Consider the following 19,262-nt stretch of genomic DNA (forward strand, 5'->3'; position numbering starts at 1 on the left):
CCCTGCATTCTTGCCAAGATGAAACATACCAAGTCTAAGACCTGCACTCAATCAAGTCATTTTCAAGATTTCCACTAAGATCACACATTTATCACCCTACTGCAACTTCTATTTTCCATTCGTTCCCAACAGTTTATTTTAGTTTTAATAGATCAGTGAATGTATTGTTTAAATCCCATGGGCTACACCAAGACTGCTAATAGAGTAAACACCAGTACAAAGATTCGGTAAACTACAACACATCTTTATAGGAATACTTTTATATGATATAAAAAAGCTTTTTCCCCCTAGATCTACAGAAATAAGATGTAACTTTTTATGCATAGCCCCGTCAATGGACCATCATTTCCCGTATAACAAATTAACTGTCCCGCAGCTCGAGGAAGGCTGAGAGTTTTTAAGAACATTAGAGTTGATTCTCCATTCAGTTAGTTTGGTAGAGGAGTTTTAGCAATTTCATTTTTAAGAATTCTTCTCTGGGACTCTTCTACCTTCAACTGCTTGTGAAGCCAACTTCTCTCAAAAAGAAAGCGGCTACACGGTCACTGCACGCTGTTCATATATACAAAACGAAGAAAGGCAACAACGCTTACAAATGAGAGGAGGCAATTTCACCTGTCTGCTTCAGCCACATGGCTGGATAACTATATAATTAGTATAATCGAATTTCTCTAATTATAGTTCAGGTGGGCAGCTGCGTCAGCATGCGTAGGCTGCAAAGGAACAAGTAATAGGTTTCTTCCATGCTGGAAAAAAAGAAGAAAGAAAACACAACGTTTCGGCCATGGAGCCTTCTTCAGGTGTGAGCCTCACAGCTGAAGAAGGCTCCACGGCCGAAAAGTTGTGTTTTCTTTCTTCTTTTTTTTCCAGCATGGAATAAACCTATTCCTTGTTTCTCTAATTATGCTCTTATTACCCGCTTACTTGAATTCAGCACAACACAACCCTAACACAATCAAATAAGCTAGCTATATTAAATAAATAATATTGTAACGCAACGGGGGCTCAGGCGGGCGCCCTTGCCGCATCAGGTCGGCCCCACACTGTCCGGGGCTCGAACCCGGGACTTCCGCGTCTCTCTGCAGCGACCCAGCCCCGTGAGCTAAAGAGAGATCTCTCTACAGCCCAGTAGCTGTAGTCCTGCTATCACAGGGAAGGGCGGTGACGTCACCTGCTCTGGTACGCCGGCTCTTACACAGTACCTGTCGGCCGTAAGCGTTACACTCTCCCCCGCTTAAATCGCCGTCCCCGGCGAAGGGCTATCCCACCCCGCTTCTGACACCAATGTAACGCAACGGGGGCTCAGGCGGGCGCCCTTGCCGCTTCAGGTCGGCCCCACACTGTCCGGGGCTCGAACCCGCGACTTCCGCGTCTCTCTGCAGCGACCCAGCCCCGTGAGCTAAAGAGAGATCTCTCTACAGCCCAGTAGCTGTAGTCCTGCTATCACAGGGAAGGGCGGTGACGTCACCTGCTCTGGTACGCCGGCTCTTACACAGTACCTGTCGGCCGTAAGCGTTACAATATAAACACAGAGATATAAAAAAATCCACAATACAACAAAAAATATCCGTGCACTACAACGCATTCATATTACAGAGGTGAGGACCAATACAAGAAAAGTAAATGGAAAAAAAAACACAGTGGTGTGGGGGCGCTATCCCACAGCCTACAGTGTTTGCTGTAGGGTTGTAAAGAAACTGTACACTTACCTGTTAGAGGATTTGTGTCCATAGCGGCAGGAGGGCAGAAAAAGAAAAAAAAATAGACTTGTAAGTAGTTGTAAATATGTACAATTATATATGTTTGTTAGTAGTAACTAATCTTACTCGCCTGCATTCATAGGCCAAAAGCTAAAGCCCAGTGAACAGTAACCAAACAGCCACCGGCCTGATTCCACAGCGCCCCCTTGTGAATAGGAGGATAGCTGGTCTGCCCATATGTTTAAAAACACAGGTGTTCCGCCATTTTCCCATAAATTACAATATCTGCACAGAATTCGTCTTCTTAAGAAAATACAAAATACAAATCCGTAGCAGCACCAGAGTGGAGACTTCTGTATACTGTTATTGTTGTCTGAATAGATGTTTATAAAAGGAGCGGCATACCTTTAACCTTTAAGAAGCTTTTAGGAGTTAAGAGGGGTGGAGCTTTCAAAACAAAAAGGCAGATCCACGTTTCCAGTCAAGACTTGGAAGAGGAAGAAGCTCTTGTGCCTAACCGAAAGTTTTTGCCATTTATATGTCCTGCTGTTCTTGGTGTATTGTAGATAAATTGGCATCCTTTTTGTTGGGGACTGGGAGAACCTGTGACCCCTTGAGGAAAGCAGTGCCCTGTGACAGAACTCTATGGACTGGCATTACTTCCTTCTGTATGCTGCCCTTAGCATTTCTAAATTGAAGCCGAACAACTATAGTTCACATACTAACAAATCTGCTACACAGTATGATATTTAAAATTGTTGTATTATAATGGCACCTTAAAACATAAATGAAAAAAATCATGAGGTTTCATAGTTTGAAGTTTGAACAAAATCAAAAAGATTCTGTTCTTACAACGCGAAACCCATGTAAACATCTACGTATTATGCTATCATCTAAGATTATACAATTCAAGCTGAAGACATACTGTATGTAATTGGCTTCTCTCCAGACTGCAGGGCTGCTTAACAGTTTTGCAGTGAACAGGCCCCTTAATTATTCAATTAATAATTAGTGGGATCAACATAACAATTAAAGAGCTAATAGTCCTTCACTGGAAATGGCTGGAATAGCTGCAAGTTGGGTAGCCTTCTGTAGAGTACAGAAGACAGAAAAGAAAAAAGACTGAAAAAGCATACACCAGATGAAAAGGGATCTAACACCATGGAAGTTACAAAAACTAACCACGTGTCTACAAAGGAAAGGTTGACATTGAACACTGGAAACTCTGGGGATATGAATCAAAATTATATTATTTCTCTAGTGATTTTCATAGGCTTGGTTCAAATGAGGTAAAAGTCTCAAAGACATATTCAAAGATAGGTTTGAAATGAAAAGGGTAAATTACAAGGCATTATGGTAGAGGTATTCTTTCTTCTAACACATACTGTATAATGAAAAGGTCCACCCACACAGCATGATGGGCCAAATGACAAAGGGCAGTAACACTGCCAGCATCCACCAGAGGGCGCACAGCACACTGTTGGGGCATTAAGATTGCTGACACACCCTGAATCTCAGCTGTTCTCAATCAGGTCTGTACACTTCACCTGCACTGACCTGAGAAACTATTCATCACATTTTCAATTAAAATGTTTGTTCTAAATACAACATAGAAGAAAAAGAGTCTTCGGTCTTCCTTTCCACCTGTGCAGTCCCTGGTTTGTTATTCACACTTTCAGACAAGGTCTGAGACAAACGTGAGGCGATTGTAAGGGGACAAGCAGTTGTATAAAGACGGCTGTGTGCACATCCACTGCTGGTTGAACTGAATTGAGGTGGCACATTAACTTAATAAGCATTCTTAATAAGCATTCTCAGACATTTGTCTTGCATTTAAGCATGTATTAAACACAGTGAAACTTACAAAACATACAAATAGTACATGTTAACTCACAGACAGCAGCAGTTGGAAAGAGCTGTGGAGGGCCTCCAGGTACTGGAATGGCATGATGCACCCAGTCACAGAGATGTAGGAGTGGTCAGCAGGGGCCTGGCTGGGTGGGGGCTGGACTTCTCTTCTCACACAGCCCGGCCCGTGTTCCCGCCACCAGGACCGGTGCATGGAGATGTTGAAGGTCATAAAATCTGTGTCCTGGCAAACAGGCAAAAGGAGAAAGACACAACAGGCTATTGCTCATTGAAACGAACATTTCCCCAAAAATATTTTTGCTTATAACAACTTATAAGACAGATACACATTACTCCAAAATTTTACACCGAACATATCTGGTCTTTAAATGGATGAGGCAAAGGTTAATGAAAAAAATTAGTATCATGAGTTGGCCATTTTGCAGTAAATTACCTGTAACCACTTTAAAAAAGTGGTTTCAAAAAGTTAAAATAATTCAACTCACATCCACACCCTTTTGGAATGAATGACATTTTCTTATCACCAATTTACAGATTTAGAAATTACATGGACTGCCCTGCATGCTCTTTTCGGGTGAAGAGGGAGTTATTTTGAAATGGTCAAGGCTCCCTGAGGAAGAATGCATCATAAATCTATAGTTTATTTTATCGTATTGGACTTTGCTTACTGCTGGACTGGAAGTCGCAATAAAATAGTGCACTTTAGAAGCAGTATTGTTCTGCATCACAATCACAGTTTTATATATTATCTAACACACATAAGGGTAGCAAGGTTATGTTAATCTAGGGTTGTTTGCCAGTGTTTGCACATCCTTTCACTGACTTAGAGGGAACAGTTGTCAGGTTAAGGGTCAGATAAATCCACTGCATCTCAGGCATACAGTATAACCCTTGCAAGGTCTAATATACAGTAAATGACAAATACCGTACCTACACATTATAAAACTAATTTTGTTCACCCAAAGCAGGGAATTCGGTTTTTAAAACTATAGAATTTTAAAATCCATCCATCCATTTTCTAACCGCTTAATCCAATACAATCATTCAATCATGTATTTATGATAATATTACTTGTTGTATTAAGTGTTCTTATTCCTTCACACCTAAAGTATGTAGTTTTTTTCTTTTTTAAGCTGGTATATCAAAAACATGTATATGTGTTTCAGAACACTAAAGACAGACATCTTTGTTTCTCGCTTAACATTAAACTGGTATAGTGTGTCATTCAATCCTGTTTCTGCCTGGGAAACAAACAGAAAAATATTCATTGGAAATTAAATTAGTCGACTATTTGCCTGAACAGTTTTCTAGCATTGTTACAGAAAGAATACAGAATTGAGTTTAATTACTGTTTTTAAAGCCTCTCATAGGCTCAATCTCAATCTGTATCATTATTTTATATTTCTTCGTTTGTGAATTGTTATTCGTATTAATGACTGTGAAGAGGTGGTGGAAAATAGGCTGGCATTATGAACAAATCACCTGACTCCAATTATGCTGCAGAGGAATTTGGAACAAAGCCAGCATGAAAAAACGCATTAAGTCATAAGTCAAGAGTGTGAAAAAGTGTTAAGCTTCAGTTAAAGCGATAATTAGCTACATGCGTACATATTATTTCATAAAAACCTCTCAGTGCATCATTGTTCTGGAAATACTAACCTAAAATATAATTTGTGATGCATGAGGCTGTTTCATGTAATACCAGATCAAATGGTTTTCTTATCATACTGCAGCATTAAAAATACCCCTGACTTGCATGACAGTGTAGGATAATGTCACATTAGCATAGAGGGGCACGAAGCATTTAATGTTTGGTTCCCTGCTCAAACTTCACCACTAAACTGCTTTTACTTAAGGGGAAATGGTTTACTGGGAACTGTTATTGCCATCACTGCCTCTTTCTATATGTATACTGTATGCTTCTCTCAGTATATGTGTAAGCGAGAGGCAGTGATGGTGATGTGTGTGCTCAGTAATTCCCTGCCTGTGCCAGACCAGCAAAGGGCAGAATCTCACTTGAATTACCCCCTGACATTTGTGGCACTGTCCCATGAATGGCGTGTCCCTGCCAGAGATGTCAGCGCATGGCATTTATGATAACGAAGAGAAAGGCAACTGTACAAAAGCTATTATCTCCAGAACCATCGTGTCAGAGCGCTGTCCGTGAGCATCTGACTACGTTGACCCCATCACTTATGCCAAGAACTCTTTCAGCTTCTTGTGCCCTATAGACCTCTGCTCCAAGAGCAACATTAAACCAAACATTTCTATCTCAGCAGTCCAATGGATGGCACAAGTATAAAAGAAATCAACATTAACTTTCAGCCAACCCTAGGCTTAAGCATTAGTTTAGAATACAGCACACAGAATTGATGGTAGTCAAGGATAGACAGTCATGAGAGAAGTTCAAATCGGTCACCCAAAGAAGAATCCACAACCAAGATGTTGCGTCTCTTTTTTTATTTTCAGCATGGAATAAACCTTTACCTGTTCCTTTCCAATGAGAGAGGTTGACTGTTTACAGAAATGCAGCTCATGTGTTTTTTATTTTACAGAAGAAGGCTCTGGGCCGTAACGAGACTGGAACAGGCTATGTGAAGTGGCACAAAAGTGGCATAAGATAATCACTAATGACTGTCTTAATTACTAACGCACAGGAAAAAGCAGGCTCTGGCAAAATAGCTAAACAAATTGGAACCTAAGATCTACTTCTGACTATCTTTTGAGATAAAAGCTTAATACCAGGCAATTAAAAGCCACTGTGCAACTGTTGTGGGACTGATCTATTTGAGGTGGCTGGAACACTTTCTGAAACTCAAAGAGTCAAAATAATAGTGGCTTTCCAGTTATGGCGCAGTGTTGCTTCATTAATTGGACCAACAAAGTCTTACAGAGAATTCTGAATTAGCCACAGCCAGTATTTTCATTTTCTGATTCTTTCCCACATATGGTTTCAGAAAATCAGGATATTTTGCTAAAACCAAACTCATTTCATTGTCAGTTAAAAGCTTAATCTTGAGAATTAGAGCAAGAGGCATTCCATGTCTGCTTGAGAGACATCTAGGACGATGTGCTCCAATTCCTAGCTGCTTCATGAATATGTCCTCTCTGCTAAAATCCCAAGAATGAAAAATATTCTCGTTCCAGAAAGCTTTACGGGTTTATTTAACTTTGTGGATTCTGTGCGGATAAAAAGACTCTGAGCTGCTGTGCGAAAAAGTCCGAAAGTGCTGGAACCCTGGAGAGCTGATGAAATGGAGTAGAAGATTTCGAGGTCATTCTCAACAGGAGCAGGCCTTTAAGAGCTGAAGATGCTTTCCCTCCAGGGTTTCCTGGAGCTTAAGCAGGTTTCCATTAAGAGCAAGCATGTATAATCAGCCTTTAATGGCAATGAATGGCTTTAACATACTAATTAAACCAAAAAGCAGATTGAACATATTGCTTGAGAAGATTCAGTCACTCTTCTTCTCCCCCTTATGCAGCTAGATTATGTGAGGTGATCACAAGTGCATATTAAAATCGCAGTTTGACCACTGGCAACAGAAACAACATGGAAGATCACAGAGGAGTGCAATTTAGCATATTCTCAATAAAACGATAGTTTTATTATTACTGTATTATGTCTTTGTAACATTATTACATATAACATACTTTTTTGTTTTGCCTTTTAAAGAAAATGATTGTTTTCAAATACGTTCAAATGACATGGATACTGAACCCAAAGAGAGAGAGAGAAAAAAACAGATTCAGAAAAAAGCCTCCAGTTGCAGCAAAGAACCATCTTCGCAAACAAAAAACAAGTAATTAAAGTGATTTTCAAAATGCATCTTACATAAATGTGACAAAAGGGTGCATTTATACAATTCAGGAAGGAGACAATTAAATGCAAATGCAAAGCAATGCAAAGCAATTTCACTGCACAATATCCCATTAACATAATGAGGTTTTTAGGGAATATATTAAAATACTGAAGTGTAACTTAAAATGTGATGGATAAAAGAAAATAATGCAAATGAAGGAAATATTCAACTGAGCTATTTTGTGGGTATTTCTGATGTAATTGCTTGCGGTATGTGTAAAATATAAACAATCAAATGAATACTATCTTTTAATAGGAGTATTTTAGTACATCATAACACTGCAAACATTTTTTGATAAAAGACAAATATAAAGAGCGTGTTAAATACAGTATTTTTTATTTAAAAAAAAACATTTTGGAAAAAAACAAGATTTTACTAAATCAGCTGTATAGCTCATTGCCTTAGTGGCAGAAATGTCTTTTTAAAAGATTGACAAATAAAAAGAGCATGTTTTTGTTCACGACCACAATAAAAATGTCTTTAGGACACATAAACCAGAGGACACAACTAAGGAAACTAAGGAAAAGGTCTGTGTAAAACTGAGAATAACTGGCATTTCCCTACCCTCTTCCAAGAAAAGCCTGGATGAGATCCTTAGATAAAGCAGTTACTAAAAATTAAACAAGCCGTGAGGACCATCTGCCTTCTTCTCGTGTTCAAATATGTTTTAAACAAAAAGAAAAATGGAGAAGATTGGTTTATGACAAAAGGCCTCGTAAACAGTATGTCTGGTTATTCAACCTGGAAGGTAGAGCTTTTTCCCTGTCTCCCTTAAGGCCATAATGAATTAGAAAGTCTCACATTGTTCACTCTGAATTCAATCACACGGACCAAAACGACCTCCATCACTCAATACTCTGATGCTGTTTATGTAGTCTAGCTTAGTCAATGTCTTGCCTATCAGCTGCTCATAGTAGCTACCAGCAGCAGTGAAAGCAGCAGTTATCCTGGCTCAGCTCAGCTTCATTTGTAACAGGCAGTATGCTGCCAGCAGACTGGTTAACCTCAAAGGTTCCAAGGATGCCCTTTTAAATGCGATAAAGCAGACTGCTTTTTCTAAACATTTGAATTTAATTGTCTCAGAGAGTCTACTGCAAATTAAAGTATCAAGCACTATCAATAGGTTGTACCACCTAAGCATTCTAACAGCATTGCTAGGATCATCTTAGGTTTAATGCAGGTCCTGTGGTTGTGTCTCTGTCGGTATTACTAGAAATTTCTTAAAAGGAAAATACATATTTGGCAGAACAAAAACACAAACAATACAGTAAAAACAGAAGGATAAACTCACAATGGACCAATTTCTATTGTCATTATTTAGAAAAAGGAATAAAATAATGAAAATGTAAGCATCCATGGTTCAGTACTGGAAATACACTGTTTCCTTATACTGAATACAACAGCTACAGTAAAGAGTAATTATTGTGCTAGTCAATGTATACCGTACATTTGCTTCTGAAGGTATTTTTAATGAATGTACACTCATTCTGTAATTATTGTATGTCATGCTTTGCTAGCTTTCCAGACAGAATAATTAATACTTAAGTGGCAAACAAAGAAAAGGCACACTTTTCCAATAAAACTGGCAGCGAGTAATTGATTGTATCTGCCACACAGAGGGCAGGCCAGGTAATATCCATTCATCTAACAGAAAATCTGCAATTAGTAAAAATGTATGGGAACTCTTCTTGAGGAACTATGGATGCTCAGAGCTTATTAGAGTGAAGGAATTAGTTTGCTTCCCACAGTCAGAATCAAGGCTTAAAACTGCCTGGTGAATTAACAGCAAAAACTCTGCATCACCAAGGGAAAAAGTCTTGAAAGCTCAAAACAATTAAGTCTGTCTGTTTTGCAACCAAACTCATAGTGTCTTTGGATTCCAACTGCATTGATTTCATTAAAAACAGGCTTCCATTGTCAAAGCCTTGTTCTAAAGAGGGAACAGTTTAGGGAAACTTATTCAGTTTCATTTGCAGCTCATGCCTTTATGTTTGGAAGGCAGTAGGAATCCAGGGAAACCTGGAGAATACTCACACAAACATGGGAACACGCAAACTCCAGGAAGAAAGCACCCCAGTTCTGAATCGAACCCGGTACCCAGAAGCTGTGAGTAAAATGTGCTGCCATGTCACCACACCTCCCCAGGTAAAAACTGTAAATGAACTGCAGTTTTTTTAAATGTTCATTTCTCAAAACCACAAGAAAATGCAAGGTGGCTGAAAGAGAAGAGAAAAGCTGCACAATTCCCCCGATCAGTGTAAAATCTCCCTCAGACACCACAAGACTCACAGACATTTCTGTTAAAAGCATTCGCAGGGACTCGGAAATTCAAATTGGGTGGAGAAGTATAGAAAGGAAAACAAATGTAAAAAGTTTTGTCAAATGGAACGTGAATATATCTTTCTGGGTTACCATTTATCATCACTTATGAAAAAGATTATGACAAGGCACTTGAGTGGTACGGTGGAGTGCGGTCTGTGTAGAGTTCATCCACATAGGTTTCCTCTCGGTGCTCCAGTTTCCTCCCGTAATTCAAAGACATATTGGTAGGTTAATTGGCTTCTGAAAAAATGAGTTGTGGTGCGAGCGTTTATGTGTCTGTGTCTGCCTGTGATGGTGTCCCACCTTGCTCCTGCTGGGACAGGCTCCAGCTCCCCCTTGACCCCTGAACTGGATGAAGTGGTTAGAAAATGGACAGACGGATGGAAGAAAAACAACATTTTATAAACAGTAGAAAAGCAGCAGGCCTCTGCATTCTTTCTGCACAACATGCATTCAAATTTGACAGTCGTGTTTAGTGCAGTTGTTTTCTAGGCTAATCCATGAAGGACACTCATGTAATAAGTAGAATCCAAACAAATGCTAAACCACAGCTGAATGAATACTGAATGAAATGCCAAATCCTGCAATTCCATCCTGTCAAGAGATTTCTTGAATTTAATTGTTACAACTCAGAACTATTGACAGGAATTAGTGTCAGGCAGACCTGTCAACAGATTTGTCTTATAAATCTGCCACCAGCACACAAGTGTAATATAATGTTTGAATCTTTTCACTGGCCTTTCCCCTGTAATAATTGCTTTTCCCATGTAACATTTGTTTGTATTGGCAGAAATGAATAGAAGGACTGAAGCTATTTTTATTAATTCCCATACTGTACATGACAGAAACTATAAGTGGAGGTTAATTCAAATGCCAATAACTGGAAGTACTTTTAGAATGAAAGGCAAAAGAATGAAACTCCTCTTAACCCTCTTAAGTATTTTTCATTGTTCTCCACCAAAAAAAACTTAAGATAGTTTTGTCAATGCAAAACATAAACCAACAATGAATTTAATGATACAGTATATTCAGCTGTCCTGTTCTCCAAACCTAACATCTTTGTCTAGAATTATTATGAGTTCTAAATGAGTAAATACTGTAAATCCTGCTTTTTTATCATTTAGCAATATAAAAATATTAATATATTAATATTCTTAAATAATATGCATTTTAATTTAAAACTGGAAACACTTGCCCATCTCAATATACTATGGATATGTGTAAAAACTGTAAGACAACTAGTATGATTTCAGTTCTAGATGTTTAATCCGTAATTACATAATTTGTAGTAAAAATAAAATGGGCCTGGATTTAAGAAGCATTGACATTTACCTATACAACAATCAATCTATTATTATGAGTTATAGTAGTATTTTTGTAATGAACAACTTTCAGTGTTTTTAAGAGTAAGCATTCATTATGAATTAGGTGCATATTAATAAGCTCTCCCTGTTTCTCAATGGTGAAATGTAGAATTGTCAAAGTAAACTTCTATTTCTGCTTTCTCAATACACAAAGTTGGAAATTATTACTACTTTTCATCTTTACCAAATTCTTAACTGTCCTTTGTTTTTTTTTAACCTTTGTTTGAACTGGGTCCTATCGTGAACTGCAATTTTAGAGAACAAGCCAGTGAATAATGTGACTACATTCTACCATTTTTCACTTCTTTATGATCTGAAAATGTGTCAAGACCTAAATTGTATGACATTGTTCCCTGCACACCTGGATAATTTTTTTTTCCATCACCTCCTCATTCTGTTTAAGGAGAATGAGAATGCAGCTGCAGGGTTTTTTTTTCTTAATGTAGGCCTAAATGAAATTCCATTATTTTGAACACCCAACTTGTTCTTTGCACACTTGGGTATACGTTTGTAAGGAAATGTCTCATGCAGTGTGGAAATTGCCAGAAACAAGAAATCAAATGGGGCACTGAGATCCAGAATCAAACTATCCTCTAAATTTAACAGTAAGGATTCGAAGGGCTGTGGTAGTACCACATAAATATCCCCATTAAACTTTGTCATGCTTGAACAGGGCTTCAGGTAATGAAAAGCAGGATAATTTCTGATTGCTCACAAAAGAAGGGAAATGTAGTATAAAATAAATTGCAATTTTCTTATTCTTGCTACAGAGCTCAGAACAATATAATGTACAATTTTAGACTTCTGGGAGTGCAATAGCAACTGTATTTGGTCTTTATTCTCTTCTCATTTACTCAACTGAAGCCTTTGTATGAGTGTCCACTCTATATATGCCCAACCAAAGCAGTGCAACTCTATTGAATATACAAAGAATACAAAGTGGAAAGAATGGGTACACCTATAAATCTTAGTCCTGATTTTGAAATGGAGAATTTAAATCATCAGCTTTTATGAAATCATCCTCTTAAGTGGACAGTATAATAGTGCATATATTTTGTTGGTTTATGAGATCATTTACTTGTGTGAAAACATGACTCCTTGGAATAGAGAGTACTGTAACGGAGGCGTTCTTTCCGGACCCTATGCAGACGACACAATCCGGGGTAGAGTGAGAAAAACACGGGGAAAAAAGCATGCAGGAGTCGGGAATGAAAACAGGGGGCGTGTCCATGGTGCGCTGGTGTTCGGGGGGGTGAATCCAAGGCAAACTGTCCAAAAGGGAGTCCAAAGGGAAATGACTTGGCAAATGTCCAGAGCCAGGTGGTCCATCAGAGACGAAGACAAACGGGATTAAAAACTGGAGCGGGATCCGGTTGAGGGTCGGGGGGGGGGGGAAGGGGGGAACAGGACCAGGCGCTACAGGTCCCGGACTCGCCTGGTACAGGAACCAATGCAGAGCCCGGAACAGAGTGAGTGTCTGGCTTTTAAGACGGGCTGAATTGAAGGCAGATGCACAAAATCAAGCCAGAAGTGAAAGAGCCGGAGTGCCCTTAAGGGGGAGGGACTACAATCATGACAAGTACTGTACATGGAGGAAACAAAGGAAGCTGAGATTGTATTCACTTGGCACAGTGATTTTTTAAAAATTCTACAGCAAATTTTATGATATACAGTAAGTATTAAGTATTATACGGTATTAAGGTACTGTACAATTAAAATAGATGAGCATGCACAGTTAATTAAATCTGGAGTATGAAATGAGGTTTAAGAGGATTCAAAAGTGCTCAAGATCTCATATCTGACTTGCAAGATCTTATATAGGGTGGGATGTTATTTGACAGTCTTAGAGCAGCAGCCATTTTTCTTTATGATGTAAAAATGTGTCACAATCTCCACTGTAAGACCTTGTTCATTGCACACTGGGAAACATGTTCTCAAAGAAACACATGGACAACTTTCATGTTGGGTTGTGTAATGGGTAACTGATAACTTATGGTGACATATTTGAGCAGGTTATCTTCAATAAATCGACAGGAAATCTATAAATCTGCCTGAATTAATGGCTGAAAAAAGGTGTTGGCTAGCTTCGGAGAGTGTGGACTTTGACAAATGTCAAAAATGACAAAAATGACAAATGATGCCGACTACGGTTTCTCTAAAGATCACCTGCAAGATGAAAAAACACCATGATTGATGAATGATTTCCACGATACTGAAAAGCTTGAAGAACTTTGTACTGATACAAGAGTTCACAATGTGATTTCTTGCATGAGTATAAAACTTTTTATTTACATTTGTCCCAAAGTACTTTACATATACACACTTTATCCACTACGGAAGTACAGATCTTGCCCGGAGCATGTAACATAGCAACTGCCTACTGAGTGTCAAAACTGGATTAAATTGCCAGGGGGCGGCATCAAAACACTCCAGAAACAGGGAGGAAATGCAATATCTCATTGCGCAAGTGGTTATTAGGGGATTGGTGAGACTGTTGGTTAGTAGAGTCTTGCGGTAAGACTCTTAGTTCGGACAGTCTAGCAGTGGGATTGTTGGTTGTAAGTCTTATGGGGAGACTTTGGGTTATTATTTTCAAGGGGAAACTTTGGGTTATGAGATTATGCAGAGCCGGAGAAGGCTAGCAGCCTTGGTTGTTACTGTGTTGTGTTGTGCCAGTAAGGTAACAACCGAGTTGAGAAAATTCCACTGCCACTACTCGTATATAACGAGAAGGTTTTAGGCTTTCAAATGACAGACCAGGTTCAGGTTAAAAGGAGTTAAAATAATACGTTTGGTTCAGTCATCGCCAAATTCAGGTTAATAAGGGGGTTAATGTGTGCAGATCCTCGACACTTGGCTACCATACAAACCTGCCACACTGCACTTCAGAAGAGGATCCTGGGTCCTGTGTGACAATCATTCTACCTCAGCCAGTTTAACTATGGTGGAAATTTAAGTAGGCTGACCTAGGATTTAGCTAGGGGATCAGTGTAAGCACCAAATATTGCATAGGAATGTTTAGAGGTCAAAGATATTTTAGATCTTAGCTTAATGTTTCATCTGCTGGACAGCACTTCATCCCGTCACCATACTGAGGAGATGTTTTGGATTTCCTGGGCTTACAGTACATGTGTTGTGACAAACACTCCCTGGAGAAGCACTTGGAATATAAAAAATCTTAAATTATATGTATTGCAGCTGCTGTAGAGGCTGTTTCACTGTCTTTCACCTCCTAAGCTTCACGTGGAGAGATGACTACCCAACAAACTGCCCCCAACCTTGCTAGAGCCACAGTGGAGCGATAGTTACAGAACTTAGAATTTGTCCAGCTGTAAGTCGACATACAGTTAAGTCTAAAAAATAACACTGTTTCATGATCTTGGTCAAAACAAGGTTGTCTCATCCTTATCTTTGCGGACTACTCAGTATTCCCTTTACCTAAGTTATGTTACAATAGTCAGTTCTATAACACACAAGGTGTCATAATGATTGTTGCATATTGTGAGTTTAAAGTACAGATGCAGCCATTCAAAATGCGCGGGCGATACCGCATTATTTTCCGGTACGCTGTACGCAGTCTACCGCAAGCTACCGGTAAATACCGCGAGTTACCGGTAAATACCGCTAGCAAAATAATAGTATCCGGAATTTCCGCAAGGTGGAGCTAATAAAGCTCAACCTCTCATGTTTGAGCTGTAGCCATCAAAGTCTTTAACGAAGATATTAATAATAGTATTAATAATAAATGACCTTGGACAAGCTGTAAACTCAAAGTATTGCCCTGGTCCACATTCTTTTTTTCATTGACCGTCTTTGTAAAAGTAACGCCACAGCATTTCGCAATCACGCATTTTTTTCCAATCATGCAAAGTACAGTGATTCACCATGCCTTTCACATGCTCATAAAAGAGATTGATTTAGGGACATAAACATATTACCGTATGCAAACTGTACTGTATACAGTATGTATATGTATATTTAATGTCTTAACTGTGCCCGTTTAAGTATTGAATATTCATATCTAATTTTACCACTGAAGGGAAATCTTAGTAGCTGAGCATAAAAACAATAGGAGCATACTGCAACGCGTGTGAAGGCCATAAACGATATTAATTTTGGAACATAAACATACAGTATATGGCTGGTCTCGGTACTTTAAAGAAAACATACACGAAACATGGTTTCATTATGACCAGAATCTTGAGATATTTTTAACTTGATTTACAGTATTTGAGAGGTATGTCTTAACACCGATACTACAGTGCTTAAGTACTACTCACGTATATGTTTCTAGGTTTATATTATGCATTTCATACGGTCAAATTACTTTTGAGCAACTAATAAGAAGCGCGAAACGGTATGCGTTTTACTTTCGTTTCGTGCTGGGACCCGTGGATTGATTAGAGATATCAAGTACATACAAGTCATTTTTTAAATGTTGTAGTTCGTCTTGAAAAAATGTTACGAGTACATCATCTATCAACAATTACACAGGTTCTGTTTCCATATTGCGGATTTTGGTTACGTAATATTATTTTCTAGATTTCACGTTGTGAATATATGATTTGGGCAAACAGAGCCGCAAAGAAGTACATTATGGGTTGTTGTTTTTTTTTGCAGTTTTATCTAGAACAAGCGATGCTTAAACCTTTGTCTGATTCTTGTGAAACTATCCACACGACAGTTACAGTACCTAGGAGTTGACTTCAGTGATGTCACTGATGGGATGTTTCTAAAAATCCATCCTCTGTAAAACGTCTTCTCTAGTTATCCTCCATATGTATTCGCTAATGAAGCTGTGTGTTCTGAGCCTGGATCTCTACATTTCTGTATGAACCACCTTAGAGGGCTAAAGACAGCTTGTGTTTAAATTGAGTGTAAGGCAATTTATGCTTCTAAAGTCATGGTCAGCATTTTTGTACTGTGCTGTAAACTTGTTCTGTGCCTAGTCACATTATTTTATAGCGTTTTCATAGCGTTATCAAATCTGGTGGCGCTGTGTTAGTTTCCTGACTCCCATGTCACATGGTCTGTGATTGTAACCTGTAATACCGGTTTAATTCGTCACAGCCAGCACTCCGGTTGTAAAGTAGAAGCAGGCGAGATTTCCAGCGAAAAACACCTCCCCCTTCTTCAGGTGTGAGGGTCTTCTGCTCAGAATGAAACGCTAAAATGTAATGTAGGCTCTGAATGGGTTCTGACTTGCTTTAACAAAATATGTTTACAAATCCTTTCACCTGGCATTTTCGTAGTTAGAAATTATGGAACGCTCTGTTAAAAGCAAGGGAGTTTTTATGTCCGTTGCAGTTCTTTTGCAACATGAATATAATTATATCGTTATTAATTTCTTGAGATACGCGATTCCATATTATATTCCCTTTTAATCAAATTCTAAAAGTATGCTTGTTGACTCCGGTATCGCGTTAGTTAAAGACTTCGATGCTTAAAATGTTTAGGAGAAATGGAATACTGGTGTGTATGTTTTCTTTAAAGTACCGAGACCAGCCATATACTGTATGTTTAAGTTCCAAAATTAATATCGTTTATGGACTTCACACGCGTTGCAGTATGCTCCTATTCTTTTTATGCTCAGGCACTAAGTAAAAGGAGATGCTTCATATTGCTTGACTAATTTTAAAAACTAAGTTAGAAATGCAGACGCTCCCTCGGTGCGCTGCTCTGGTGCGCCGGCTCTTACACAGTGCCTGTCTGCCGTAAGCGTTACAATATACATACCCAACACTGCTTGTACCCATCTGTCATGCAAATAAAACACCTTGAATTGAATTGAATTGAGGGGAGAGGGGGGAATACTAAAGGCAATACTGGCTCAATACCCTCGATGGGCTTTGACGTGCTAATGCGTTGGTTTAACAGTCCGGGTGTGGCAGGCTTCCAATGTCAACTCGACTCGATTGGAAGACAATGAACGTATTTTGTGATATTTAGAAATATAAATTTGTTTGGTGCGAGTGAGGTTTTATTTAATCTCTGACCAAGGGAAACGTTTCATTTTTTCAAAGAAATGTTTGTTAAAAAATAAAGTCATAGTTCTATGGGATTCAATCACAGACCATGTGACAAGGGAGTCAGGAAACTACTCTAACACACAGCGCCACCGGATTTAATAACGCAATAAAAACGCTATAAAATAATGTGACTAGGCACAGAAAAAGTTTACAGCACAGTACAATAATAAATGCTGACCATGACTTTAGAAGCATAAATTACCTTACACTCAATTTAAACACAAGCTGTCTTTCTGTATGAACCTCTAAGCTGGTTCATACAGAAAATGTAGAAATGCATTAGCCTGATTATGATTAAAAAACACATAATTAAACACGCGTTTGCGATTTAAATCAGAACACGATTTAAATCAATATAAATGTTTATATTGTAACGCATACTGTCCAGCCTCCATTTCTCTATAAAAATTTACTCTGTTGCACACACACACACAATAGAAGGAGGAACCGCTGTCAGAAGGGAAGATATGTTCAAAATATCGCAAATATCGTTCATGTTGCGATATTTTGAAATATAAAAGTCAATTTATTGTCCATAATATCGCTATTCTATTTTTTCGAAGAAATGTTTGTTAAAAGAAAAGTCCGGCACCAGCTGGATTCGATCACACAACCTCCCAGTTGCTAGTCACGCACCTAGACCAGTCGGCTAGAAGACAGCTCGCATGAACAGGCAGGCGAAAAAGCCCTACACAGCCCTGTCGCAGCACACGAATACCGTTATTAAATTCTTTAGATACGCGATTCCATATTATATTCCCTTTTAATCAAATTCTAAAAGTATGCTTGTTGACTCCGGTATCATGTTAGTTAAAGACTTCAAAGCTTAAAATGTTTAGGGAGAAATGGAATACTGGTGTGTATTTTTTTCTTTAAAGTACCAAGACCAGCTACAGTATATACTGTATGTTTATGTTCCAAAATTAATATCGTTTATGGCCTTCACACGCGTTACAGTATGCTCCTATTCTTTTTATGCTCAGCTACTAAGATTTCCCTTCAGTGGTAAAATTCAATATCTACAACGGGCACAGCAAAGACGTTTTTACTGTAAGTCTTTCTACGACAGACCAACGGACCACGAGTGCCCCTGTCGGTCAACCAATCACGTACTGCGGTGCCACGCGTCATCTTGCGTCATACTGAGCGACGTCACCTGCGGTACGTGTCTGTGACGCGCACTTTGAATGGCTGCATCTGTATAATATTAACCATTTAACCGTTTGTGTGACCTTATGGACAAAACCAAAAAGGAAGAGTGATACCTACTGTTCTGCCATCATAACTTACACCAGCACCCTGATTTGCTCTCAGGTTCAGCCTTCCAAAACCTGACCAAGCCCATTCTTGCTTAACAAGATCAGGCTTTATGGTGGCAAAGCTGCCTCTCTTTTATGTGGAAAGTACAGTAAATATGATTACTTCAATAAATGTTTATCTTAGGAATCAAGAGTATTTTGTGTGCTGTTGGGTGTACCTTTTTCTCTTTGGTTCATTGTTATGCTGGTACCTGTATGTCCATTTTCAACCATGCTTGAGCTTCTTAGCAGAAAATAAGATGTCTGGCCAAAAATTCCAGTTCATGTTGGAGTTAATGATTTCCTCTTTCTTGACCAAGCCCCAAAACATAACAGACCTTCCCTATAATATTTCACAGTGGGCATGAGTGTGTTTTCCACATGCCTTGTTTATGCCAAAGATGATAAACTTGTCCTAAAATTGTCATTCAATTGATGTTTCGCAAAATCAATGTTTGAGTCACCTCTATTTGCAGTTTGTCTAAAGAGGCTTCTTCTGTTCAACCCCGTATCTGGTATTTATACTGTAACTGGTGTTGCAAGGAAGAAGCTCCTTAAATTACTGCATTAATAAATATGGAAGGAACTGTGTATACAGGGAACATACCTGTATGTAGTATTTAAAAATGCTTGATACAATGCATCTATACCATATTTTTTTGTATTACATTTGTTTTAATACATGTAATAGCACCGTTTTAACTTCCCATTACTCATGTAGTATTGATTTCACTGTTCAATATTTTTTTAAACAGAAATGTTTTTAGGGGAAAACAATCCTTCTCAGGAGTTTAAGTCAACCAGTAACAGAAATAAATCA

General features: G+C 38.6%; 1 protein-coding gene across 1 annotated transcript in view; it reads right to left on the reverse strand.

Moving 5' to 3' along the window:
* Positions 1-19,262, reverse strand: part of LOC148831799 (sodium/potassium-transporting ATPase subunit beta-1-interacting protein 3-like) — a 153,593-nt gene that overhangs the window by 40,758 nt on the left and 93,573 nt on the right. The window contains exon 4 of the mRNA XM_088919188.1: positions 3,595-3,792. Within this exon, the coding sequence (XP_088775314.1) occupies positions 3,595-3,792 (198 nt within the window). The remainder of the gene's footprint in view (positions 1-3,594; positions 3,793-19,262) is intronic.

The sequence above is a fragment of the Atractosteus spatula genome, chromosome 6, assembly GCF_055471065.1.
Source record: "Atractosteus spatula isolate fAtrSpa1 chromosome 6, fAtrSpa1.hap1, whole genome shotgun sequence".
Lineage (NCBI taxonomy): Eukaryota > Metazoa > Chordata > Actinopteri > Semionotiformes > Lepisosteidae > Atractosteus > Atractosteus spatula.